Genomic DNA, 26,543 nt, shown 5'->3' with positions numbered 1-26,543 from the left:
TCCCCGTCCGTAACTATCAGACTCTCCCCGCCTAACACATACGTCTCCCTTGGATTTCTACTCCCTAAATGCATCACTTTGCATTTCTTTGCATTGAATTTTAATTGCCAAACGTTAGACCACTCTTCTAGCTTCCGCAGATCTTTTTTCATGTTTTCCACTCCTTCCGGGGTGTCCACTCTGTTGCAAATCTTGGTGTCATCCGCAAAAAGGCAAACTTTACCTTGTAACCCTTCAGCAATGTCATTCACAAATATATTGAATAGAATCGGCCCCAGCACCGATCCCTGAGGCACTCCACTACTCACCTTTCCCTCCTCTGAGCGAACTCCATTTACCACCACCCTCTGGCGTCTGCCTGTTAACCAGTTCCTAATCCAGTTCACCACTTCGGGTCCTATCTTTAGCCTATTAAAGTTTTAACAGTGTCATCCCTGCAAATTAGGCAATCCATCCGCCAAATCTGTCCAGGCAATCCTCCCCCTCACAATCGCCCCCCAGACGACTGTCTTTTTTTGTAAAGCTGTTACAGAAGTGACCGTTTTTCTCGCCTGAGCTGTGAGGTAATTTTTAGTCTCAGTATGGGAGCACAGCGGTAAACATATCTGTCCTGAGACCCTGTTCAAGGCTTGTGAGCAGTTAATTTCCTGAAACTTCCCAGGCGCTACCCAGATAGTGACTAAGTATTTAGACAGTTTTAACATTGATCCTTATTCAGTTACCTGTTATTGCCCGTTACTTTTCCATCTGTTTTATATGGTTCACTGTTCTAATTTTGTGACAATAAACCTTATTAGCTCTGTTGTCCTGGACTAAGAATCCTAGTGGTTTATGGTTTAGGTCTGGAGGTGCTTTCTAGGAACTGTAGGACCCCTGAGAGTGTGGCCCCAGTAACCTAGAAATCACCAGGGAATAACCAGAGGCAAGTGAGACTCAGTCGGTGGGGAGCAGGGTGCTAGTATACAGCACACGCAGCAGGTGAAGGTGGACCTAAGCAGTGCTGGTGACAGACCCTCCAGGTGGCCGCAGGGTTAGCCCCGCAGGGTTAGCCCCAGGCAGGTGCTAGGTCTTCCATGACAACACATACTTTATACTGAGAATAATAGACACAAGCCTCAGATGTTACTATAAAAAGGTTAGCTGTTTATTGTACAATACTGGATGCTCATAATAATAGATGTAATCAAAGACAATGAATTATGCTAACTCAGAATGATGGTAAAGAGTCTAGGTGATAACTAAGACAGCGCACACTCCCCTAATCCTGAAATATTAGGATGCCTAACACCCCAGGCACTAAGGAGATAACAGTTCAGACCTGACAGATAAAATCTCTCACAACATTGGGTCAGGAGGCAGCACAAGAATTGATGGTGATAAATCAGGAATCAGGAACACAGTCACTGATGATAATGGATCAGGACTCATGAACACAGGCAGATGGTAGACTCCCCAGCCAGGAAAGTCTGCAGGCTGGCGATGCCACAGTTTAACAAGCTATCATTCTATGGCAGCTCAGAGCCAGCTGATGGCTGTTACCAAAGTTCTGACAGATAACAGCTCACGTGCCAGCTAACTGATAACATCTTCAAGGATGGTGTCTTTATATATTTCTCCTCAACTCTTGGGGTCAGGTGTCCTGGAACATGAAAACCTGAAGTCCCTGCAATGACATCCATGCTGATAACAATATAACAACAAAAAGTTGTTATTGACCAAGTTGTTTTGCTTTTAGCAGACTGGATGACTCCTTATTTGAGGCCTTTACACAGTACCAAGCCTCTGCACTAGGTCTCAAGATGGTCAAATTGTAAAAGTCAGGTTCATGATATAGGCTAGTACCGAACTGTAGTGCCTTGATGCAGGGTTATAGTTGTACAGGGTTTCTTCAAGAGGGGATAAATAAGCGCGCATTTCCAAGTGAGAGAAACTGTAATGAAGTAGATAAGGAATGATATGGGAGGAAAGTTTTTTAATCAGAAATACAGGCCAAGGGTCTGTGGTTGAGGAAGAAGTGTTAAAGGAGCTGTTGAGTATGTCTGATGGAGAAGAAAGTGGGAAAGTTGAAGTCAGACCAAGTAGACGAAAGGGAGGAAAAGGAAAATGATGGTGGGAATGTGGAACATACGAGAGAAGGGTATAAGAGAGAGGGCAGTGAAAGTAGGCTCATAAGGGAGGGGGGAGTAGACTGAAGGGGGAAGTAGGAAAGGAAGGCGTGATGGGAGAGGGCGGAACAGAGGGGCTCAGGAGTGAGTGATTACGAGAGTCAATCTTTTGCTGCCAGGCGCGTGCAAGAGAATTGAGACAGAACGGAGGGATCAAAGGCAGGAGAAAGAGGGAAAGTAGTATGGAAAATTTGGGAAATGGACAGTGGGTGGTTTATGGCAGATGAAGCGAAGATACTTACCTGTAAGCAGGTGTTCTCCGAGGACAGTGGGCCAGTCATACTCACATGTGGGTGACGTCATACATGACACCCGGTGTGGAACACTTTCACACCATATACAACTTTAAGAGCAAGCAACAGCATCCCCACTGTGCATGAGTGCCTTCTCACCTCCAACGAGAGCTCAGGACCAGCAGTACAGTATACTAGCTATACAAAAACTCCTCCATGGGGAGGTGGGAGAATGTGTGTAAATGACTGGCCCACTGTCCTTGGAGAACACCTGCTATGGGAAATATCTTCACTTCTACAAGGACAAGCATGCCATGCCATAACCACATGTGAGAATCCCTAGCTACCAGGCTCACCGAAAACAACAATAGGACAATGGGAACTCGTAATGGCAAGTTCAAAATACTAAGTAACCTGAAACTATATACGAGAGTGCAGCATGGAACAGAACAAAATGGGCTTGGGGGGGGGGGGGAGGGGGTGAAGTTGGATTCTTCATCCCAAACAAATTCTACAGAGCTGTCTGAGGATTCCTGTCATCTGAAGTACTTGACCTGGAAGGTCTTGTTTTTGGTGGCAGTTACTTCAGCTCGCAGGGTCAGTGAGCTTCAAGCCTTAGTAGTGGATGATCTTATACTAAGTTTCATCAAAGTAGTTCTCTGCATGCATCCTAAGTTCCTGCCTAAGGCTGTGTCAGAGTTCCATTTGAACCAGTCTATTGTTCTTCCAAGATTTTTTCTTTCCCAAACCTCATGCCCATCCTGGCGAAAGCACACTGCACACCTTGGACTGCAAGCGAACATTGGCCTTTTACTTGAACATACTAGACTCTACAGACAGTCCACCCAGCTTTTTGTTTCTTTTGATCCCACCAGGATGGGGGTCACCATCAGGAAACACAGAATCTCCAATTGGCTGGCAGACTGCATGTCTTTCACTTATGCCATAGCTAGACTGACTCTTGAAGGTCATGTCAAGGGTCATAATGTTAGAGCCATGGCTGAGTCAGTAGCCCACTTGAGATCAGCCTCTGTGCAAGAGAGTTGCAAGGGTGTAATGTGGTCTTCAGTCCACTCATTCACATCTCACTATTGTCTTGAACAGAATACCCAACACGGTAGTCGGTTTGGACAGACAAACCTCAGTCCTGTAAAGTGTTAGCTGAAAAAACACCAAACTAGCGAAACAGAGTGTTCTCCTTGATTGCTGAGGTCTGTGCAGTACAAAGAAGGTATGTTGGCATTATTTGACTGATTTTTACAAGGATGGCTAGCTTTTTTATTTACTTCTTATTCGCTTTTTTTTTCATTGTGGTTTCTATTTTAGAAGCGCTCCTAATCTCGGCTATTTTGCAGGGATTTTGCTAGATTTTGAATGTTAAGAGCAGCATCTGGGATTAAAAGTAAGAATTATGTTACTCTCCCTGTATAAAATCACATGCATTTTGGATTGCACTAACATTTAGGAATGTTGCATTAAGAGTGGCACACTCTCATCATATCACAATGCAGCACTATGGGCACTTCAAATAGATTAATAAAATGACTTCTTACAGTAAGTGATTTTGCTCTTCCTCTAGAAAGCAATTATGCTGAATGTTTGTTCTTTTAGCAACTTACACATTTGTGTATGTAATGAAAGATTTATATTTCACCTGCTTTATTTGCATTCTTTCAACACAATGTAATACACATGGCATATTTCAGGTGTTTATTCTGCTCTTAATGGTGATACTATTTGCACAGTGATGTTTAAATCACAGCCCGTGACAAGCACTGCACTTTTATGTTTTTGCATAAGTACATAAGTACATAAGTAGTGCCATACTGGGAAAGACCAAAGGTCCATCTAGCCCAGCATCCTGTCACCGACAGTGGCCAATCCAGGTCAAGGGCACCTGGCACGCTCCCCAAACGTAAAAACATTCCAGACAAGTTATACCTAAAAATGAGGAATTTTTCCAGTCCATTTAATAGCGGTCTATGGACTTGTCCTTTAGGAATCTATCTAACCCCTTTTTAAACTCCGTCAAGCTAACCGCCCGTACCACGTTCTCCGGCAATGAATTCCAGAGTCTAATTACACGTTGGGTGAAGAAAAATTTTCTCCGATTCGTTTTAAATTTACCACACTGTAGCTTCAACTCATGCCCTCTAGTCCTAGTATTTTTGGATAGCGTGAACAGTCGCTTCACATCCACCCGATCCATTCCACTCATTATTTTATACACTTCTATCATATCTCCCCTCAGCCGTCTCTTCTCCAAGCTGAAAAGCCCTAGCCTTCTCAGCCTCTCTTCATAGGAAAGTCGTCCCATCCCCACTATCATTTTCGTCGCCCTTCGCTGTACCTTTTCCAATTCTACTATATCTTTTTTGAGATACGGAGACCAGTACTGAACACAATACTCCAGGTGCGGTCGCACCATGGAGCGATACAACGGCATTATAACATCCGCACACCTGGACTCCATACCCTTCTTAATAACACCCAACATTCTATTCGCTTTCCTAGCCGCAGCAGCACACTGAGCAGAAGGTTTCAGCGTATCATCGACGACGACACCCAGATCCCTTTCTTGATCCGTAACTCCTAACGCGGAACCTTGCAAGACGTAGCTATAATTCGGGTTCCTCTTACCCACATGCATCACTTTGCACTTGTCAACATTGAACTTCATCTGCCACTTGCACGCCCATTCTCCCAGTCTCGCAAGGTCCTCCTGTAATCGTTCACATTCCTCCTGCGACTTGACGACCCTGAATAATTTTGTGTCATCGGCGAATTTAATTACCTCACTAGTTATTCCCATCTCTAGGTCATTTATAAATACATTAAAAAGCAACGGACCCAGCACAGACCCCTGCGGGACCCCACTAACTACCCTCCTCCACTGAGAATACTAGCCACGCAATCCTACTCTCTGCTTCCTATCTTTCAACCAGTTCTTAATCCATAATAATACCCTACACCTCCGATTCCATGACTCTGCAATTTCTTCAGGAGTCTTTCGTGCGGCACTTTGTCAAACGCCTTCTGAAAATCCAGATATACAATATCAACCGGCTCCCCATTGTCCACATGTTTGCTTACCCCTTCAAAAAAATCTTGCATGATGATTTCATTTGCACAGTGAGATACTTTTGAATTCATTTATTCTGTTTTTATCAGTTCTGAGTTTCATACACATTTTTTCTTTTTAGTTGAAGAACCAATATAGGTGGTGTTGCATTATTTATTTATTTAGATTTTGCTCACACCTTTTTCGGTACTAGCTCAAAGTGAGTTACATTCAGGTACTCTGGATATTTCTCTGTCCCAGGAGGGCTCACAATCTAAGTTTGTACCTGAGGCAATGGAGGGTTAAGTGACTTGCCCAAGATCACAAGGAGCAGCAGTGGGATTTGAACCGGCCACCTCTGGAATGCAACCACTAGGCCACTCCTCCACTTACCATCATAGGATTTTTTTTGCGGAAAGTGAGATGCTGCTCACATGTCCATCTCAAACAATTCATGACAGTTCACTGTTTCTGTTTATCAATGTCATATTTTACTGTTGTTATTTTTATGTAATTGTATATGTAATATTTTATTTTTGTATCTTAATAGACCCCTGACACAGGTGCTTGGCCACCAAAACACGGTCCATTTCGGGTCTTTATAATAAAGTCTACCTTTGTCCTGTTTCTGGAGGCCCATTTGTGCTTTTTTCTTAACTCTCTCCAGGGTGTCTCTATGTCCAACATCTATCTTTGTGTGTACCTATCCATCCTGTCCAGCATCTCCCCTCTGTGTCCCTGTCCCTATCCTCCCCAGAGGCATAGCCAGGTTTTGACGTCAAGGGGAACAGACTTTTCTAAAACAGACGCCAGTCAGTGTCGGTCAGGCAGCTGTACAGATGATGTTGCTCAGGTGCAATGGTTGTGGCCAGCAATGATTAACACAGGCTGCCTCTGTTGCATCCGCCTACAAGGAAACAGGAAGTTAAATCAGGAAGTGGGATCCAGCAGAGATCCTGTGACTGGCTGGGGCAGGAAGCCTGTCTTCTTAACTGCAATTTAAAATATTCAAATTGTGACCATCATTTCAGGAACAGCATATATACTCTTTCCACTGCTATGTAGATAATGATGAAGAAAAAGCAAATTTGCTAAATAGATACTTTTGTTATGTTTTCATAGAAGAAAATCCTGGAGAAGGACCGCGATTGACTGGCAAAAGTACATATGAGAATGGAGTGGATACAGCACCGTTCACGGAACAGAGTGTGTATGGACAACTTGAAAAGCTAAAGGTGGACAAAGCCGTGGGACTGGACGGGATCCAGCCCAAGATATTGAAGGCGCTCAGAGATAGGGTTACCATTTTTTGTCCCCCAAAAAGGACACATGCCCCGCCCCCTTTCACACCCTCGCTCTGCCCTCTGTCACGTTTTCCCCTCCCCCCTGTCACATATCCCGTCACCCCCTTCCCCTTACACTTCAACTCTCGGCGGCCATTTTGAATCAGCGCCGAGGATCACCAACAGGAAGGATGCATACAGGGCAGTGCTCCAGGCAGAAAAGAGGGGGCTCTTTCCTGCCCCGAAGACAGAAGAGGTCACTAGACCACCAGGGCACTAGTAAGTAAGGGGAGGGGAGGCTAGCAATCTGCCCGTTTGTCCGGATTTCTGGACACACAAACTACATGCTAGCAGAATACTGCACCTTGGTCAAAAGCACAAAATAGACAGACAGACCTTCAACAAATACGAAACAAAGGACCACACATCAGTAAGAGAGATATGACAGCAAAAAAATGAATTGGAATCTCATAAAATCAGACTCTGTATATACAGCAAACAAGAGAATTGAAACTGAATTGGAAGCAGTGGCATACCCACCGGTGAGCCCCACCCTGTCTAGCCCTCCAAACACTTCAGCATGAGCCACTTTTCTCACCTCTCTCCCTCTCCTCTGCCCCTGGATCTGGCATTCCCCCCCCCCCCCCCTGCAGCCCAGCAACATCCCTCTTCCCACTCTACCTCAACACTTTCGCTGATGGCAACAGCAATGCACATCCACTGCCTGCGCCGGCCCCACAAGGCTTCTCTCCATGCATCCCACCCTCAGAATTACTCCTCGTGTTCCCATCTCCCTCCCTTCCCAGCATTACCCCCTCATGTTCCCATCTCCCTCTCTTTCCAACATTGTCCCCTCATGTACCCATCTACCTCCCTTTCCAGCATAATCCCTGTGTCCCCATCTTCCTCCTTTTCCAACATTGTTCCCGTATCTCTATATCCCCCCTTGTGTTTCCCATCTCCCCCCTTCTAGCATTACTCCTCGTGTCCCTTCTGTGTCCTTATCTCCCCCTTTTTCAGCATTACCCCCCTTGTGTCCCCATCTCCCCTCCCCTTTCCAACTACCCCTTCCTTGTGTCCCCATCTTTCCCCTTTTCCAGCATGGTCCCCATATCTCACCCACTTTTCCAGTGGTGTCCCTATGTGTCCTTATCTCCCCCTTTTCCAGCACTGCCTCTTTCCGTTCCACAGTCCCTACCCTCTCCTTGTCCACCATTAACCCTCTGCATCCCTGTCCCTCCCTGTGCAGAATTTCTTTTACATCTCTTCCCATGTTCATCTTCACCTCTGTCTCTTTCTGCACTTCACCTAAGGGCCATATCTCCCCGGCCTGCTGCCGCAGGTATTCCCATTTCCAATCATGTTTCTTTCTCCCTTCTCTGAACCCACCCACACACACAAATCCTGCATCTCTCCCTCTCCCTTCCGCCTTTTCGTCCTCTGTGCAACTTTTCCCGGTACTGGCGATTAAGTCAGTCAGTGTTCTTCTAGGACTGGGGCCTCTCTTCAGGCACGTCCCGCCTACAAGAAAAACAGGAAACTACATCAGAGTAGGCGGGATGCACATGAAGAGAGGCACTGACACTCTAAAAAGGCCAGAGAGAAGTTGCATGGAGGGCCCCGGGAACAAGATAGAGTGGATGGAAGAGAGAGGGAGAGATGTAAGATTTGTGCGGGGGGTGGGGTGGAGAAGGGAAAGTGATACCACTTGGGCACAAGACCACTACCCTTGCACCCCCCTCTGATCCTCCCCACACGTTCAGCAACTTTCTTCTGTGTCCTATCCCTCCTCTTGTGTCCAGTATTGCCCCTCTGTATCTCTGTCCCTATGCTTCCTAATGACAACCATCTTCTCCCCATACCTTAAAAAACTGGAGGCAGGAGGGCAGGAGCAACACCCCCTCCTTCCGGGCCCATCCAGAACAAAAAATGGCAGTACCGAGCCCCTGCCCAGTACATCCTGGGAGGCACTGGGCAGGGCTAAAAATCATGTAAAGAAAAAAAAAAACTCCTTCTATGGTGCTTAGCCCCACCCAATGCATCCCAAGTTGCACTTGGTAGGGGTTGAGCGCCGCCATTTTGTTCCAGGCGGGCACAGAGGCAGAAGGGAGGAGGTGTTGCTCCTGTCCCAACTTTTTAAGGTACAGGGAGGGGAGGGGGGTTCAGTACACCACCAGGATACATCTTTGTTTGGGGGGTCTGGGGGAGTGTCATTTAACAGCTCTGAGTCACAAACAGCAACTGATGCTCACAAGGGGATCAGTGCATCTCATTTGCATGCAATCCCTTTTGTGTACTGGTCCCTGTTTGCGACCCGCATATTTTTCCGTGGCACACTATCAGCCCCAGAGCCATTATCATTAGGGTGGCTTCAGCCAGGTATGTGCTGGGGCCCCGAGGCTCGAGGGAGGAGAGGCAAACAGGGAGCAGGAGGGAGCCCTGCACTTAAAAACCAGCTCGCAAAATCTGTAAAAACTTAACTGGCTCTTGTGAGCTAGTGCAAGCCAGCTCCAGCACACCACTGCCTGCTAATATTAAATACTAGAAGTAGCTTTTTTCACGCTTAACTGACATCAGTTGTTGCTACATTCCAATTTAAAAAAAGAAAAGTAGTGTTTAATATAAAATTGTATTTATTAAAATTTCTTTCGTAAAGGAATAATAAATATCTAGGACAATTAAATTAAAATTTCAGGGTTAATGGTAATACCTGTAAAATGAAGATACATACCTGTAGCAGGTATTCTCCGAGGACAGCAGGCTGATTATTCTCACCAAAGGGTCGTCTTTCGCGATGGCCCAGGAGACTGGAACAAAAATTCTGAAAGCAAAAGGAAGTCTCTGGAACGTTCTGTTGCACGGGGTGAACACAGTGCGCGTGCGCGAACGGCTTCACACCCGCGTCCATTCTCAGTTTAATAAAAATCAAAATATAGAACTGGAACAACTCCAAAGGGGAGAAGGGAGGGTATGTGAGAACAATCAGCCTGCTGTCCTCGGAGAATACCTGCTACAGGTATGTATCTTCATTTTCTCCCAGGACAGGCAGGCTGATAATTCTTACCAATGGGGTATCCCTAGCCCCCAGGTTCACTCAAAACAATGAACATTGGTCAATTGGGCCTCGCAACGGTGAGGACATAACAGAGATTGACCTGAAAAGAAACACAACTAAGTGAGAGTGCAGCCTGGAACAGAATAAAAATGGGCCTAGGAGGGTGGAGTTGGATTCTAAACCCCGAACAGATTCTGCAGCACCGACTGCCCAAACCGACTGTCGCGTAGGGTATCCTGCTGAAGGCAGTAGTGAGATGTGAATGTGGGGACTGATGACCATGTTGCAGCTTTGCAAATCTCTTCAATAGAGGCTGACTTCAAGTGAGCCACTGACGCAGCCATGGCTCTGACATTATGAGCCGTGACATGGCCCTCCAAAGTCAACCCAGCTTGGGCATAAGTGAAGGAAATACAATCCGCTAGCCATTGTGCATTTTCCGATGGTGACTCCCCTCCTGTTGGGATCAAAAGAAACAAACAACTGGGCGGACTGTCTGTAGGGCTTTGTCCGCTCCATATAAAAGGCCAATGCTCTCTTGCAGTCCAAAGTGTGCAACTTGTCTTCACTAGGGCGGGTATGAGGACAGGGAAAGAATGTTGGCAAGACAATTGACTGGTTCAGATGGAACTCCGACAACACCTTTGGCAGGAACTTAGGGTGTGTACGGAGGACTACTATGTTGTGATGAAATTTGATATAAGGTACATGCACTACCAGGGCTTGCAGGTCACTGACTCTACATGCTGAAGTAACAGCCACCAAGAAAATGACCTACCAGGTCAAGTACTTCAGATGGCAGGAATTCAGTGGCTCAAAAGGAGCTTTCATCAGCTGGGTGAGAATGACATTGAGATCCCATGACACTGGTGGAGGTTTGAAAGGGGGCTTTGACAAAAGTAAACCTCTCATAAAGCAAACAACTAAAGGCTGTCCAGAGATAGGCTTACCGTCTACACGTTGATAAGCACTAATGGCACTAAGGTGAACTCTTACAGAGTTGGTCTTCAGACCAGACTCTGATAAGTGTAGAAGGTATTCAAGCAGGATCCGTGTGGGACAAGCAAAAGGATCTAGGGCCTTGCTGTCACACCAGATGGCTTCAAGCAGGATCCGTGTAGGACAAGCAAAAGGATCTAGGGCCTTGCTGTCACACCAGATGGCTTCAAGCAGGATCTGTGTAGGACAAGCAAAAGGATCTAGGGCCTTGCTGTCACACCAGATGGTAAACCTCCTCCATTTAAAGGAATAACACTTTTCGTGGAATCTTTTCTGGAAGCAAGCAAGACTCGGGAGACACCCTCTGAAAGACCTAAGGAGGCAACTTCTAAGCTCTCAACATCCAGGCTGTGAGAGCCAGACTGGAGGTTGGTATGTAGAAGCGACCTGTCATTCTGAGTAATGAGGGTCGGAAAACATTCTAATCTCCATGGTTCTTCGGAGGACAAGTCCAGAAGAGGGAACCAGATCTGACGAGGCCAAAAAGGAGAAATCAGGATCATAGTTCCCTGGTCTTGCCTGAGTTTCAGTAAAGTCTTCCCTACTAGAGGTATGGGAGGATACGCATACAGAAGGCCTGCCCCCCAATGGAGAAAGGCATCTAACGCTAGTCTATCATGGGCCTGAAGTCTGGAACAGAATTGGGGGACTTTGTGATTGGTCTGAGTGGCAAAAAAAAATCCACCGAGGGGGTGCCCCACGCTCGGAAGATCTTGCGAACAACGTCCATGTTCAGTGACCACTCATGAGGTTGCATTATTCAGCTCAACCTGTCGGCCAGACTGTTTATGCCTACCAGATACGTGGCCTGGAGAAACATGCCGTGGTGGTGAGCCCAAAGCCACATTCTGATGGCTTCCTGACACAGAGGGCAAGATCCGGTGCCCCCCTGCTTGTTGGTGTAATACATTGCAACCTGATTGTCTGTCTGAATTAAAATAATTTGATTGGATAGCCGATCTCTGAAAGCCTTGAGAGCGTTCCAGATCGCTCGTAATTCCAGGAGGTTGATCTGAAGATCCTTTTCCTGAAAGGACCAAGCTCTTTGAGTGTGAAGTCCATCTACATGAGTTCCCCACCCCAGGAGGGATGCATCCATCGTCAGCACTTTTTGTGGCTGAGGAATTTGGAATGGACATCCCAGGGTCAAATTGGATCAAATCGTCCACCAATGAAGGGAATTCCGAAAGTCGGTGGACAGTTGGATCACATCCTCTAGTTCCCCCGCAACTTGACACCACTGGGAAGCTAGGGTCCATTGAGCTGATCTCATGTGTAGACGTGCCATGGGAGTTACATGAACTGTGGAAGCTATGTGCCCTAAAAGTCTCAACATCTGCCGAGCTGTGACCTGTTGAGACGCTTGAGCCGAGAACACTAGGGCCAGGAGATTGTCTCCCTTGCCTGGGGAAGATAATCTCGAGACGTCCGTGTATCCAACAAAGCTCCAATGAACTCCAATTTCTGAACCGGGACAAGGTGGGACTTGGGATAATTGATTACAATCCCCAGAAGCTCTAGCAGTCAAATAGCCATCCTCATGGACTGTAGAGCTCCTGCCTCCAAGGTGCTCTTCACCAGCCAATCGTCGAGATAAGGGAACACATGCACTCCCAGTCTGCGAAGCGATGCTGCGACAACCGCCAGGCACTTTGTGAAGACCCTGGGCGCAGATGCGAGGCCAAAGGGAGGTACACAGTACTGAAAGTGCTGAGATCCAAAGCGAAACCGAAGATACTTCCTGTGAGCTGGGAGTATCGAGATGTGTGTATATGCATCCTTTAAGTCCAGAGAGCATAGCCAATCGTTTTCCTGTATCATGGGAAGAAGGGTACCCAGGGAAACCATCCTGAACTTTTCTTGGACTAAGAATTTGTTCAGGGCCCTTAGGTCTAGGATGGGACGCATCCCCCGTTTTCTTTTGCACAAGGAAGTACCTGGAATAGAATCCCAGCCCTTCTTCCCATGGTGGAACGGGTTCGACCGCATTGGCCTGTAAAAGGGAGAGTTCCTCTGCAAGTACCTGTTTGTGCTGGGAGCTGAAGGACTGAGCTCCCGGTGGGCAATTTGGAGGCCTGGATACCAGACTGAGAGTGTATCCTAACTGGACTATTTGAAGAACCCACCTGTCGGAGGTTATAAGAGGCCACCTTTGGTGAAAAAATATCAACCTCCCCTTGACGGGTAAGCCGTCCGGCACGGACAGGTGTTGTGAGGCTATGCTGCACTGGAGCCAATCAAAAGCCCGTCCCTTGCTTTTGCTAGGGAGCCCTAGGGGCCTTAGGTGCACGGCGTTGACGGGAACGCGCATGCTGAGACTGAGCCTGAACCCGGCTGCCGAGAAGCAGGAGTGTACCTACGCCTATTATAGGAATAGGTAGTACTCCTCCTCCCTCCAAAAAACCTCCTGGATGAGGAGGTGGTAGCAGAAGACTCCCGGCGGGAGAGAGAATCCATAGCATCATGTTGCTTTTTGATCTGATCGACCATGTCTTCTACCTTCTCTCCAAAAAGATTATCTCCCCGGCAAGGAACATCCACCATTTGCTGCTGAGTCTTATGATCCAGGTTAGAGACACGCAGCCATGAGAGTCTGCGCATCACTATACCTTGTGCAGCTACATCAAAAGTGTCTTAAGTCCCCCTGGCCAGGAATTTGCGACATGCCTTCTGCTGCCTGACCACCTGGTGAAAAAGTTTGGCAAGCTCCGGAGGAAGTGCTTCAACCAAACTAGACAGTTGCCTCACCGAGTTCCGCAAGTGAATGCTGGTGTAGAGCTGGTAAGTTTGGATCTTGGTGGCGAGCATAGCGGCCTGATACGTTCTCTTCCCAAAAGAATCCAAGGTCCTAGACTCTTTGCCTAGGGGCGCCAAGGCATAGTCTCTAGTACTCTTGGCTCTTCTGAAAGCAGAGTCCACCACCATGGAAGTTGGGCCTTCACCATTACATCTCCATGGACTCTGTACTGGGACTCGGATTTCTTGGGAACCATAGGATTAGAAAGAGGGCATGACCAATTCTGCATAAGCACTTCCTTGAGTGTATTATGTAGGGGGGCCGTTGGAACCTCAGCAGGCGTAGAAGGATAATCCAAGACCTCGAGCATCTCGGCCCTGGACTCATCCACAACCTCCATAGGGAATGGAATGTCCTTAGACATTTCCCATACAAAAGATGAAAAAAGACAGACTCTCAGATGGAGACATTCTACTTTCAATTGGCGGAGTAGGATCAGAGGGGACCCCGCATGACTCTTCCTATGAAAAGTATCTGGGGTCTTCCTCCTCTTCCCATGAGCGCTCCTCATTGGTATCAGACAAAAGCTCCCTAAGAGCAGCCCGAACCCGAGGCTGTCTCGACGTCGAGGATCGAGGTCCTCGTGGGGGGTGTCGAGAAGTTGACCCCTGCCTGGACTCCAGTGAAGCTTCCTCCACTAACGTTGAGGGGGAATTGACCTGGGTGGCAGCTGACGCTGATACCACAAGCGGTACCGAGGACGGGGACCTCACCACAGGCGATGGGCCAGATGCCGCCTCCGCAGTCGGTACAGAAGGCACAAGCACCCCGACACCGAGGCAGACTGGCGCAGCAACCCTTCCAGAAGCTCCGGAAGAAGGGCCCTGATACACTCATCGAGAGCTTCCATCGGAAAAGGCTGGGGGGCCGGTGCAGGAGTCGGTTGCAGAATCTGAGGGGGCTTGAGAGCCGGTACCAGGCTGCCAGATGACCGACGCATCGGCACTTCTTGTATGGAGGGTGAGCGGTCCTCCCGGCGCCAACACTTCTCGGGTGCCGACTCCCTTGGCTCCCCGGAGCACTCGGTACCATGTATGGAAGGAATCCTCACGCCTCCTCGGGGTCGGGACCGACGAAACTGAGACCTGGTGGAAGGAGGATAACCAGTGGGACACTGTCATACCGGGGTACAAATTATATCTTAGTGATAGGGTGGATCGAATTGGTGGAGGGGTAGCATTGTATATTAACGAGAGCCTTGAATCAAATGAAATGCAATACGCACTACCACTTTATTTCTCATGCCGGAAATTAACTTTCTATAGTTGATTATCTAACTTATTTTATAATTCACTCTATCATTCAGGAACTTCAATGCAATATCACTTTGTATTCTACTTTACCATTTATGTGCCTTAATGCAATACCACTTGCAATTCTCAATCCGGAAATGGTGATCACCATTACGACATAATGTAAGCCACATTGAGCCTGGAAATTGGTGGAAAAATGTGGGATACAAATGCAACAAATATATTGAAGTTCCTGAATGAGAGTGTGAATATATATATATATATTCATTCTAACTCTCCCATCTTATTTCTTAGGCTCCTGGCATTCGCATATAGACATTTCATACTATGTTTGTTGTTCCTATTTACATCATGCTCAGTACTTGACAGTATTAATTTGCAATATTTTGTCTAGTTTTTTTTATTTAAGGACACCTGATCTACTATGGTCTCTTTTGCAACCTCACTATCAGGAAGGGGAAGCAAAAGGAGGCTGTTGGATGGCCTCCTTGAGGACCACACTTCTTCTCACCACAAAGGAAACCTGCCTAGACTGGGACCACAACCTCTGAAAGGAGCCAGATAGCCCCAGTCTGTACCGCTTAGCCTCCCTAAAACGACAGCTAGTGGGAGGTTGGAAAGAAGTTTATCTTCTGGAAACCTTTGCAGTTTTGTGTTGCCTAAATCCTTTGCTTTTCGGGGAGTACTTGTAAAAGTTGGTAATCTCCCCTTAAATGGAAGTTTGGTGGGATGAGCTTTAGAAGCGGCATCCAGATTCATGCCTGAGCCACAACAGAGGCCTTACTCTAACTGCTAAGGACATAGATCAAGAAGATGCTCTAACCAAGTCATAAACATAATCCACAAGATAGGCAAGACTCAACTCTAGTCAAGCAAGAGCCTCTGGTAAAGAAGCATTGTTTTCCTGTTCTAATGCACGCAAATGCTGAACCAGCAAAGGCCAGCTCTCGCCACAAATGCACCACATACCAAAGCCTGGAGCAATAAAGCAGTCACCTCAAAGGATTGTTTAAAGGAAGACTATCATGCGGTCCTGGAGATATTTGAGCATGATAACCCCTTCCACAAGGATGGTTACGTCTTCTTAATCACAGTTCCTAGAGTATTCACCTTAGACTGCTGCAGTTTAACCTTATCCTCCTGAACTAACAAAAACAGCTTAGCCATGGTCAGGCAACCCTGAGCCCTGACTCTGGAGCATACGTTTCCACAGTGATAAGGGACTGAAGGACTGGTGCACTGGAAAGGCTTTGGTGGATTTCCTTGTGCCTTCTATAAAAGGATCCCCAGGAAGGTGGGGAAGAAATACTGAGCACCTCAGAGACCTGGCTATTAGGACGGAATGCCCTTCCTTGTGAATGAGTCTGACCACAGTTGATTCTTCTCTCTCATCTGGTGGACGGTCACCCTCCTGCAGAGTCCTTTAACATAGTAACATAGTAGATAACGGCAGATAAAGACCTGTATGGCCCTCCAGTCTGCCCAACAAGATAAACTCCTAGCATAAGATATGATGTGATATTACATATGTGTAACCAATCTTGGATTTGTCCTTGCCATTTTCAGGGCATAGAGACCATAGAAGTCTGCTTGGCACTGTTCTTGTTCTTCAACTTCTGAAGTTACCATCAAAGCCCCACTCTAGCCCATTCCATGAAGCCTGAGATGCTAAGGAGGGAGAGCGATCAGACCCCATAGCCAAAGAAGCTGTAGAAACCACAGACTCCACATACGTCCTTCAAAGAATCTAACCAACTGTGCTTCGAGAATGGAGGGATCCTGTGGAGCCCTATCAGTTGAAGAGGGCTCCCTGAGAGGATTTAGTTCTTTTTAAAAGATATGCCTGGTGCATCAGTAAAATAAAACCTGGAGAAAAGAAACTCCCAACCAAACCTTCCTCTGCCAGTACAGCAAAGGACTGTGAAGAATACCTTTGCTCAGCACTGCTCCGGAGACTGGTATCCAAAATTCCTGCAGTACTCTGCAGGGCTTGAGGCACGAACTCCTCCATGGTCAACAATCTGCAAGGAGGCAAAATAGAAACCATAGGAACAGTGGCTATGAACAGGGCTGAACTTTCCCCATGGCTATCTAGGACTCTGTCCCCAATACTCCACACACTCTTGACAGTTCCTTCATGCTGGCCCAGCTGTGCAGAAATGGAGGGCATCCAACCAACAAAGCAGTACCATGAAGCCTCCCTCTGCACTCCACAATGGAATGAGCAATTCGCAGTTTCAGCCAGCGCTTCCATAACAAAAGGGATTTTCCTATTGCAGACGGTACCGCTTTCTGAAGCTCCGACTGAGAAGGCCTTTCTGCATTGCAATAGCACTGAAGACAGGACAAGAAAAATAACACCCAGACTCCACCAGGGGAAGCATCAGGGAAGGTAAGGGAAGCACCAGCTTATCAGACCAGAACCTCTAGTTGTCTGCAAGTTTCCTTCTGCAGAGCTCTCAGAAACTGTGCTTTTGTTGCAAAATCTGTTGGACCTCTCTTCCCAAGATTACTGTCATCAACCCTCTGGCCCTCTGAAATAAATTTTTACATGGACAGCTAGCCACCACAACTTAGGTGGGGAGTACAGGACCCAGATCCCTCTGGGTATCCCCAACTAGCCAAGGATACAGACCAGCTACCCTCTAACTGAATTATAACCAATATTAGAGGAACAGGAGCAGGCCTCAGGCAACCAACCAACCAAAAGCTGCACAGAGGCATCCACCACCTGCTGGAGATACTGAAATGCTGCAGCTGCACAGTGCTTCTTATAGGGCAGTGCTCACAATTCTTTATTCTTCATCTCCACCTGTTGGTTGATGAACACAACTCACAGGTCTTTGGACCAGTCTTTGCAGGACGCTAAGGAATATATAACTTCTATTAATGAACACTACTTGAGTAACTCTATCTCAATTATCTCTCCTCCCTTCCTTCAGAAGACCCTTGGCTTTAGTTGCGATTACCATCACTCTACTGAGAGAATTTATTTTTTATGCATCTTTGCACACCGATATGAGTGCCAATTCGAGGTACTCTGGTTCACTGTGATATATATTTAAATAAAAGGTAGTAGAATCGTTTTCACAGATTCATGTTTGAAGGACTTACAAATACAATGTACATTAACCAAATAAAATTTAAAGCATGTGCTGTTTTAGTGTTTATCTTAACCTGCTAGATGAGGTGAAATAAGCAGGATATAAATATACAGTAGCAGTCCAAAAATCCGGACTACTCGTGACAATGCCTCCCCCTTCCTTCCCTCCATCCTCGCACGATCCTGCATCTTTCACCCCCCACCTTCCAGCCCTGCTCCCTTGTTCCCTCTCTAACCTGAAGTCCTAAAGTCTTTCCAGTACTAGCAACAGCCTTACTCATTGGTTGCCTCTGGTAAGCAGCCTTTCCCCTCTGAAACCTACTGCCCCTTTTGATGCAAATTCCTGTCGTCAGAAGGGGCAGTAAGGGTCAGAGGAGAAATGACCGGTGAATGCCAGAGGCAGTCAGTGAGTAAGGCTGCCGCTGCAAAGACTTCAGGACTTCAGGTTAGACAGGGAGCAAGTGGGCAGGGCGCTGGGACTGGGGGGGAAAGATGCTGGAATCATGCAGGAGGGGGAAGGAGGGAGGCTTAGCCATGGGGGGGGGGTCCTTGGGAGAGTGAGTGAAGGACCAGGAGCAGAGGGAGAGCATGCAGGGCCAGGAAAGAAGCTGAACAGTGGGGGGGAGGGGGGAGTCCGGATTCTAAGTAGGTCAGCGTGAAAATAATGGTAAAGCCTGATCTTTTATTGCTATTCTCTAAAGGGCATACATATCTACAAGGGTGTCACTCAACCATTAATGTACAATGTACAAATTGGGATTATTTAAATAAAGTTATCTATGCAACCAAATAAGTGGATCACCTTCCACTGTTTAATTTAGAGCTACATGCTTTTAATGCCTTTTTGTCCTCAAAGCTGTGGGATGTACATTAAGGTTCTGGCTAGCTGAAGGTCAGTACAGCTCGTCTTCCCTGTTCTCTCCAGTACTTACATCAAGGGACTCTCTAAGTAAGTTTGAAAAAAATAAAAAAAAGATAATGTACAAGCAAATGAAGCAAGAAGTGTTACACAGATCCCAGCACTCAGCAACCACCAATCCTTTACAATTTTCATTGCTGAACAGGCCTTGATCTCATCTCCTCAAATAATCATGGCACTGCAACCAAGCAATGTAAAAAGATTGTAAACAAACCGCAAAGTATTCTACGTTCAGCCAAGAAGCAGAAACAAAACATTTCATAAAAAAACAAAACTCTGAACTTTATCTTTTTTATATGAAAAGTTATAAAGTCTTGACAATAAATGAACACAGAATAGGAACCATATTTAAACTTAGTTTTTGCAGTATTTCCTTGTGTGTTTAATATCTTTAAACACTTTCTCAGCATCCAGTCTCTCTCTCTCTCTCTCGAGCTTCTTACTCATTGAGGACCTATTCCTACTGGGTTATATGGATGCCACCAACTACCCAGGAAAGGGGATAAATCCTTACGCCTACCAAACCTAGCTGTTGAAGTGAAAATCCCTGGCTATGGACTAAGCGTACATCCTGCCAGTAAAAGACGCAGGGAGTAGTGATGCGCCTTCCCTCCACTTAGTAAGTGTGAACTCTACCTTGCAGTGACCTTAGCACCAGAGGACCTGGAGAGCAGAAGCCAGGCACATATTTAACATAAATCTTCTTACCTTAGACTATCATTCAAATGAGCCCTAAAAATACATCTTCATCCATATTGCTACCTCCTCATGATAACATAACTAAGCAGTGCTATGGTTACGTACTGCAAAACCTAAAGTAGCCACAAGCCTCTGCAAAATTAAGTGCAATAGTTAATTATTTAAAAAACAAAACTAAGATTTATATCTTTGAGATCCCACTCAATTAGTTTTAGAACTAGCACACAGCATAGTGGAAGCAGGCCATATTTCCATATTATAGCGAGAAGATAGGAACTGGGCTGATGTGTTTCCCTAGTAACTGAAGACACAGGGGAATTCTCTCTTAGGCTCGTTCTATATATTTCTTATTAAATATACATTTAAAAAATATATACAACAGTAATATAAAATGACATCTCATAATTATGAATTACCTAACAATTAAATACTAGGAGTGTGTTTGATATACGTCAGTACAGTAAAATATACAGCAACCTAATTTAAAAAAAATACTAGCATTATTTTAAAAATTAAGAGCAAAAAACACTGATAGGACTCCCACCTTACAGAAAGGCTTTACAATAAGCTTCTACATGAACTATATTTCTTAAATATCAATTTGAAATGCAGGCAGCTCCTTCTGGTTATAACGTCACCGATAACCGCTTCTTCTGTTTATAACATCACTGATAACCTAAATTATAGAGCAGAGGGGAATCGTATATGGAATAGACTGCAAGGGGTCAATAGGTCTTTTGACTTACCACTGCTAATACAGAACAAAAGAGACAAGACTGTGTTGCCGCAAAGGAGGCTTAAATCTTTTACTGCAGTGAGAGTAAAGTTGTAGACTACAAAATAATCACACTCTTCAGCAAGAAAAAAAACCCCTATTTAAAGTGTTAACTTTACACCAGGAGAAATAGGGTAATAATTTATGCTGTTAATAGCCCTGGCAGAACTGTTATTTGCAAGCTAAGCACAAACTTAAAGATGAGCAACACAGAGGAGAATGATAATCTAACATCTTACCCTTTCTACCGGTGAACCATAGCATGCAATGCCGAAACATAGCAGTGCTAGATGGCATTGGAGTTAGCTACTATGCACAGTTTAGCAGAATGGCAGCAGAGAAAATGATGACTGGCAGACAAGACACAGAAATGCAGATGAAAGAAATGTTAACTAAGGTCTTGAAGCAAAGCGCCACCTTTAAGTCAAATCTTGCCTCTAGTCCTGTTATAAATTTGAGACTTAACAAGAGCTGCAACCTTCCCACCAGTCCTGCGCCTCTCTTCGTACAAACCGATTAAAAAAAAAAAATCCTGCGTCTTGATACAGATGGTTGGCAAGGTTTTGCCAATATAACCCGTCAACAGCAGGCCACCACGCTCTCACTCTCTCTTGACTGATTTATATTTATCCATTTTTAATCTACAAATCCTCCCAAAGCTACAGTCTATCCTAGCACATATGTACAGTATTCGCTGCAGTCAGATTTAATTCCCTGTCCAACCTGCAGCACTTTGGGATCCAGAATGTTCCCAATGTACTCATCCATGTAATCCAGCTGTCCATGTTAAAAACATCCATCAGCCATCAAAGAAAGTAAGAGAGCAGCAGCTGCATCAAATTACAAGAAGACAAAAAAAATCCTCTGCTTTCAGCTCACCCTGGAAATGGAAGGTTTTCTGATCAACAGTGATTGTGAAGGTACTGTCGTCCTCATCATCTATACCAATCACAGCTCCCTGTGAAACAAAGACAGCAGAAACCCTGATAAGGCAGCAGCTACGTCATCATCAAGTGTACACTCCCTCCCATGCAAAGCACTTTGCTTCCGCAGCATTAAGAAAATAGAATTCTACCTGGCATGTCTGCAGAGAGCGCCAAACAAGTATTTCAAGATTAATGTCAACAGAAAATAGGGAATTTTGCTTTGCTGCTAAACAGAACTGCACTATTATTGTATTTTGGTCAGAAAACCCTGTCGACTACACAGCATAGAAAACTTGATCATTTTCAAAGATGTTTTAGGTACCGGAAAAAATACAAATGGGAGTGTATATAGATAGATTTTCCATATTAATGTCATATTATCAAACATCATTGAATACAAGCCATCAAAATATGGCAGCAAGTCTACTGAAAGGGATTTCTTTCACAATTCAAGTCATACTATCACAAGACTAAAAATAAAAGGAAAATCAAACATATAAATGACAAGTGACCGACTCACCCGCAAATGCGCAGTAGAGACTTCCCTCTCTGTCCCGCCCTCGTGTCAAGACGTGATGATGTCAGAGGGCGGAACAGAGAGGGAAACGGACGCCGACGCTGCAGCCTGGAGACGAAGCAACTTTGCCGGCGCACCAACCTCCACCCGCCCCATCCCCGAAGTTGTCGTCGCCGCCGCCACCCCCTTCCATATCGGGCCCCCTGCACTGACATGAGAGCGCCTCTCACCTCCATGTGGAAGCGCTGCAGGCAGCAGCAGACCGATCTGCTGCTGCCTGCAGCGCTTTCACACGGAAGTGAGAGGCGCTCTCATGTCAGTGCAGGGGGCCCGGCACGGAGGGGGGAGGGAGCGGCGGCGAGGAGGGTAGCTGGACATGGGGGAGAGAGGAGGGTTGCTGGACATGGGGAGAGAGCAGGGCAGAGAGGAGGGTTGCTGGACATGGGGAAAGAGCAGGACAGAAAGGAGGGTTGCTGGACATGGGTGGAGGGCAGGAGAGAGAGCAGGGGGGGGAGGCCAAGGGAAAGAGGAAGTTGCTGGATATAGGGGGAGGCCAGGGGAGACAGGAGGGCTGCTGGACATGGGGAGGAGGGCTGCTGGACATGGGGGGAGGGCAGGGGAGAGAGCAGGGTTGCTGGACATGGATCGATGGAGGGGAGGGGAGGGCAGGGGAAAGAGGAGAGTTGCTGGACATGCGGGGGGCATGGGAGAGAGCAGGGTTTGTGGACGGGGGGGGGGGCCAAGGGAAAGAGGAGGGTTGCTGAATATGGGGGGAGGGCAGGGGAGAGAGGATGGTTGGTGGACGGGGGGAGGCCAGGGGAGAGCGCAGGGTTGCTGGACATGAATGGATGGAGGTGAGAATTATTACATTTTGCAAAACACAAATCTCGCCCGTTTTAACGGGCTTAACGGCTAGTTCCATGTAAAACAAAAGGGGTCTTAGCTCATGCTAAAAATCAGCTGGTGCTAAATGCCGAGATGCCTATAGGAATATAATGGGAGTCTCAGCACCAGCTGATTTTTAATGCCAACTAAAAACACTAGCACACATTAGTAAAAGACCCCCTTAATAAGCTATCCAGTGTAGTTTAAAATAATGTTATAAATTTCTGGTGATCTAAATACTTCAGTAGTACATTCCTGGAGTGATATAAAAATAATCAAGGTATTACATTTTTTAACCACTAGTAAAATAAAGTAATGATACATAGAAATAAAACAAGTAGACACACATCTCTATTTCAAGAGAAGCAGCTTTCACTGAAAACTACTTCCTGCTTGTTAGTATTTCTGGAAACACATACTACATAGCCTCTTAGCACTTAGGAAACTGCATTTCAAAAATCTTTTGTGTTTCTTTCACTTCATTAATGAAATATAGTTACAAGAATAAAATGTGAACATGGGGGAAAATGTAACCTTTTGATAACAGCAACAAGGGGGGGAAAAAAAAAAAGAAAAAACCCAAGACTGTTTTACCAAGTCATCAACTTAGGGGGAAAAGCATTAAAAAAGGGCCCATTGATGCCTTTACGATAAAAGACAAAGAAATCAGATACACTACTAGAGGCCATAAACCATCAGTCATCAAACTGTGATCACTAGTTCACCAATTCACTAAGGGCCTCTTTTACAAAGCTGCGGTAAAAAGGGTCCTAAACCCCTACAACACCTAGTAAAGGCTGCTAAATTTAGGGGGAGAGAAAACAATTAGTCATCCAACAGATTTATCTTGAAGAAACACTTAATAAATGATTGAAATCCAAAAAAAAAACTATACAATTGTGTCTTACCCAATAAATTTCCTTTCCTTAATCAGCCATACTGTTCTCCACAAGTGGGTGTTATCCCTTCCTACCAGTAGATAGAGGTAGAGAAAAGCTGATCTTTACCAGTGACCTCAAGATTTAGTATACATCTGCCAAAGTAGCAGATGGTCTTTTTTTAACGCATGCCCCATCAACCGCTGCAGCTGCAATGAACAAAAAGTGAGCAAAGCACCACAGAGTGGCACTCGCTACAATGCACACTCCAGGAATCTTTGAAATAAATAATAATTCTTTTTTTTGTGTTAAACTGTGACGGAAAGTGGAAAGCACCATTAGAGCCTAGGACCTTAGTCTTCCGAGAACAGGTTGCAGAACGGTACAGCCAACTAAAGGAAAAAATTTAATTGAGCGAGAATTTCACCTTCCTTGTCATCTAGACCGTACTGTTCTGCACAAGTGGGATGTACCTAAGCAGATCTTCTGGATGGGGGAAGACAAAGCCCTCCTAAAGACGGTTCTGCCAAAGTCCGAATGGACCCTGGCCAGAAAGTCCGAAATGGTCCATCGCAGGAGAGGCAGATAGAGCAAACACTGTACTAAGCTGTCAGCTCTTGCAGACACCGCAGCATCTGCTGGCAGGCACGTCTGGCCACATGGTTGCAGGTCTGAACTGCCCATCGGACTGACCTTGGCTCAGGGCTTCGGCGTTTCCTCTGTTTCACTGCTCTCTCTCTGTATGCACTTTTTTGATTTTTTTTTAAAGCTAAAGAAGCAGACTTTTTTTTTTTTTTTTTTTGCAAGTAGCTTTATTTTCTGGAAGCTGCAGGGGAAGCCCGGGGAAATTACATTCAAACGGGATATATGGTCAAGGAGGATGGGGACCTGCTCCCCTTATGCAGGGTCCCGCAAGACCAAGCTGAAGCCTCACACCGGGGGATGGGGGGCAGTGGAACCAAGCTCCTCACTCAACCATGCACTGGAGACTGGGTAGCCTGGTAGTGGCCCTTAGGCTTAATCTTGCAGCCTCGGCCAACAAAGCGGGGAACTTGGCCAGGAACAGGAGTACTATTCAACACAACCATATGCTGGAGGTAGGAAAAAAACAATCTTTTCACTCAGCACCACTAGGTTATACTAGTGAGGTCACTGGTACAGATCAGCTTTCTCTCTTCCTCCATCTTCCGGTAGGAGGGGATAAAACCTGCTTGTGCAGAATGATACGGCATAGACAACAAGAAAAAAGCAATTTCTTTGTATTCAATTCATAGTTTCATGGAAATTTCAGATAAAAATCTGCCCCCCCCCCCTATATTTCAATGGATGCGGTAAATGCAATGTGAGGAAGTGGGTGGCTTATGGCTGAGCTCCCATCCATATAGATTCAAGTTCAATTTACCAGTCAGCCAATACTTCCAGCTACAACAGATTTGCTCTACATTGGAAGAATTTAAAGAACAAGTACAAATCTTGACTAAACGCAATGTCGGATAAGCAGGCCGATACTTTGGCCTGGGTTTCTGCAGTGATGTCTGGTGTGGAGAGATAAAGCTGGGTGTCATCAGCATAAAGATGAGATTGGAAACCATGAGATGAGATTAGGGAGCCCAGTGAGGAGGTGTAGATTGAAAAAAGAAAGGGGTCCAAGGACAGATCCCTGAGGAACTCCAACAGAGAGCGGGATGGGGGTGGAGGAAGATCCATGAGAATGTACTCTGAAGGTACGGAGGGAGAGATAAGAGGAGAACCAGGAGAGGACAGAGCCCTGGAACCCAAATGAGGACAGTGTGGCAAAAAGTAAGTTGTGATTGACAGTGTCAAAAGCGGCGGATAGGTCGAGGAGGATGAGGATGGAGTAGTGACCTTTGGATTTGGCAAGGAACAGGTCATAGCAGACTTTAGATAGTGCCGTTTTTGTCGAGTGTAGGGGGCGAAAGCTGGATTCAAGCAGATCGAGGATGGCATGAGAGGAGAGAAAATCAAGGCAACAGCTGTGAACGGCGCGTTCAATTATCTTGGAGAGGAAGGGTAGGAGGGAAATGGGGCGGTAGTTGGAGGGACAGGTAAGGTCCAGTGATGTTTTTTTGAGGAGTGGTGTGACTACAGCATGCTTGAAGGTGTCAGGGACAGTTGCAGTGGAGAGAGAGAGAGGTTGAGGATATGACAGATGGGGGGGGGTAACACTAGGAGTGATGGTGTTAAGTAAGTTGGTGGGGATGGGGTCTGAGGAACAGGTGGTGCATTTCGAGGAGGAGAGAAGATAGGCGGTTTCCTCTTCGGTGATATCAGGAAAAGAGGAGGAGGCCTGGGTTGGTTGGTTGAGGGAATGGGTTATAGGGTGAAGAGGAGGAGAAGATGATTTGGTGGTGAATTCGAGGTTGATTTTCTGCACCTTGTCGCGAAAGTAGTCAGCCAGTGATTGAGGAGAGAGTGAGGGGGGGGTGGGAGCGGAGGGCACTTTGAGGAGGGAGTTAAGGGTGGCGAAGAGACGAGGAGGGTTAGAGCTGAGAGAGTTAGTCAATTGGGTGTAATAGTCCTGTTTGGAGAGGAATAGGGAGGACTGGAAGGAGGATAGCATGAATTTGTAATGAATGAAATCAGTATGGGTGCGAGATTTCCTCCAGAGGCGTTCAGCCAATCTGGCGCAGGAGCGAAGGTATCGGGTGCAAGGGGTCAGCCAGGGCTAGGGATTAGTACGCCTTGTGGGACGGAAGATGGATGGTGCAAGGGCGTCCAGAGCAGAGGAGAGAGTGGCATTGTAAGTGGAGACAGTCTTGTCGACAGACTCGGAGGACATGATGGAAGGGAGGAGATCAGAGATACTAGAGGATAAGGTAGGAGGGTCAACAGCCTGAAGATTCCTAGAAGTAGTGGTTAGCGTTGGGCGGGACTGAGGGAGAGGGTGATGAAGTGTGACGGTGATCAGGTGATGGTCAGAGAGAGGAAGAGCTGAGGCGCAGAAATTGGAGGGTGAGCAGGTAGAAGAGAGGAC

General features: G+C 46.3%; 1 protein-coding gene across 10 annotated transcripts in view; it reads right to left on the bottom strand.

The window, feature by feature from the left end:
* The window catches only part of OSBPL9 (oxysterol binding protein like 9), a 272,285-nt gene that overhangs the window by 209,321 nt on the left and 36,421 nt on the right, over positions 1-26,543 (bottom strand). For 9 of the 10 annotated variants that reach the window (XM_030205278.1, XM_030205279.1, XM_030205282.1 and 6 more), the window contains exon 3: positions 21,222-21,300. The exons of the other annotated variant lie outside the window; for it this stretch is intronic. In XM_030205278.1, the coding sequence (XP_030061138.1) occupies positions 21,222-21,300 (79 nt within the window). The remainder of the gene's footprint in view (positions 1-21,221; positions 21,301-26,543) is intronic. 10 annotated transcript variants of the gene reach the window in all.

The sequence above is a fragment of the Microcaecilia unicolor genome, chromosome 6 (genome assembly GCF_901765095.1).
Source record: "Microcaecilia unicolor chromosome 6, aMicUni1.1, whole genome shotgun sequence".
In the NCBI taxonomy this organism is placed as follows: domain Eukaryota; kingdom Metazoa; phylum Chordata; class Amphibia; order Gymnophiona; family Siphonopidae; genus Microcaecilia; species Microcaecilia unicolor.
Note: the sequence above shows the minus strand (reverse complement) of the source record. Positions and strands in the feature narration are given on the sequence as shown.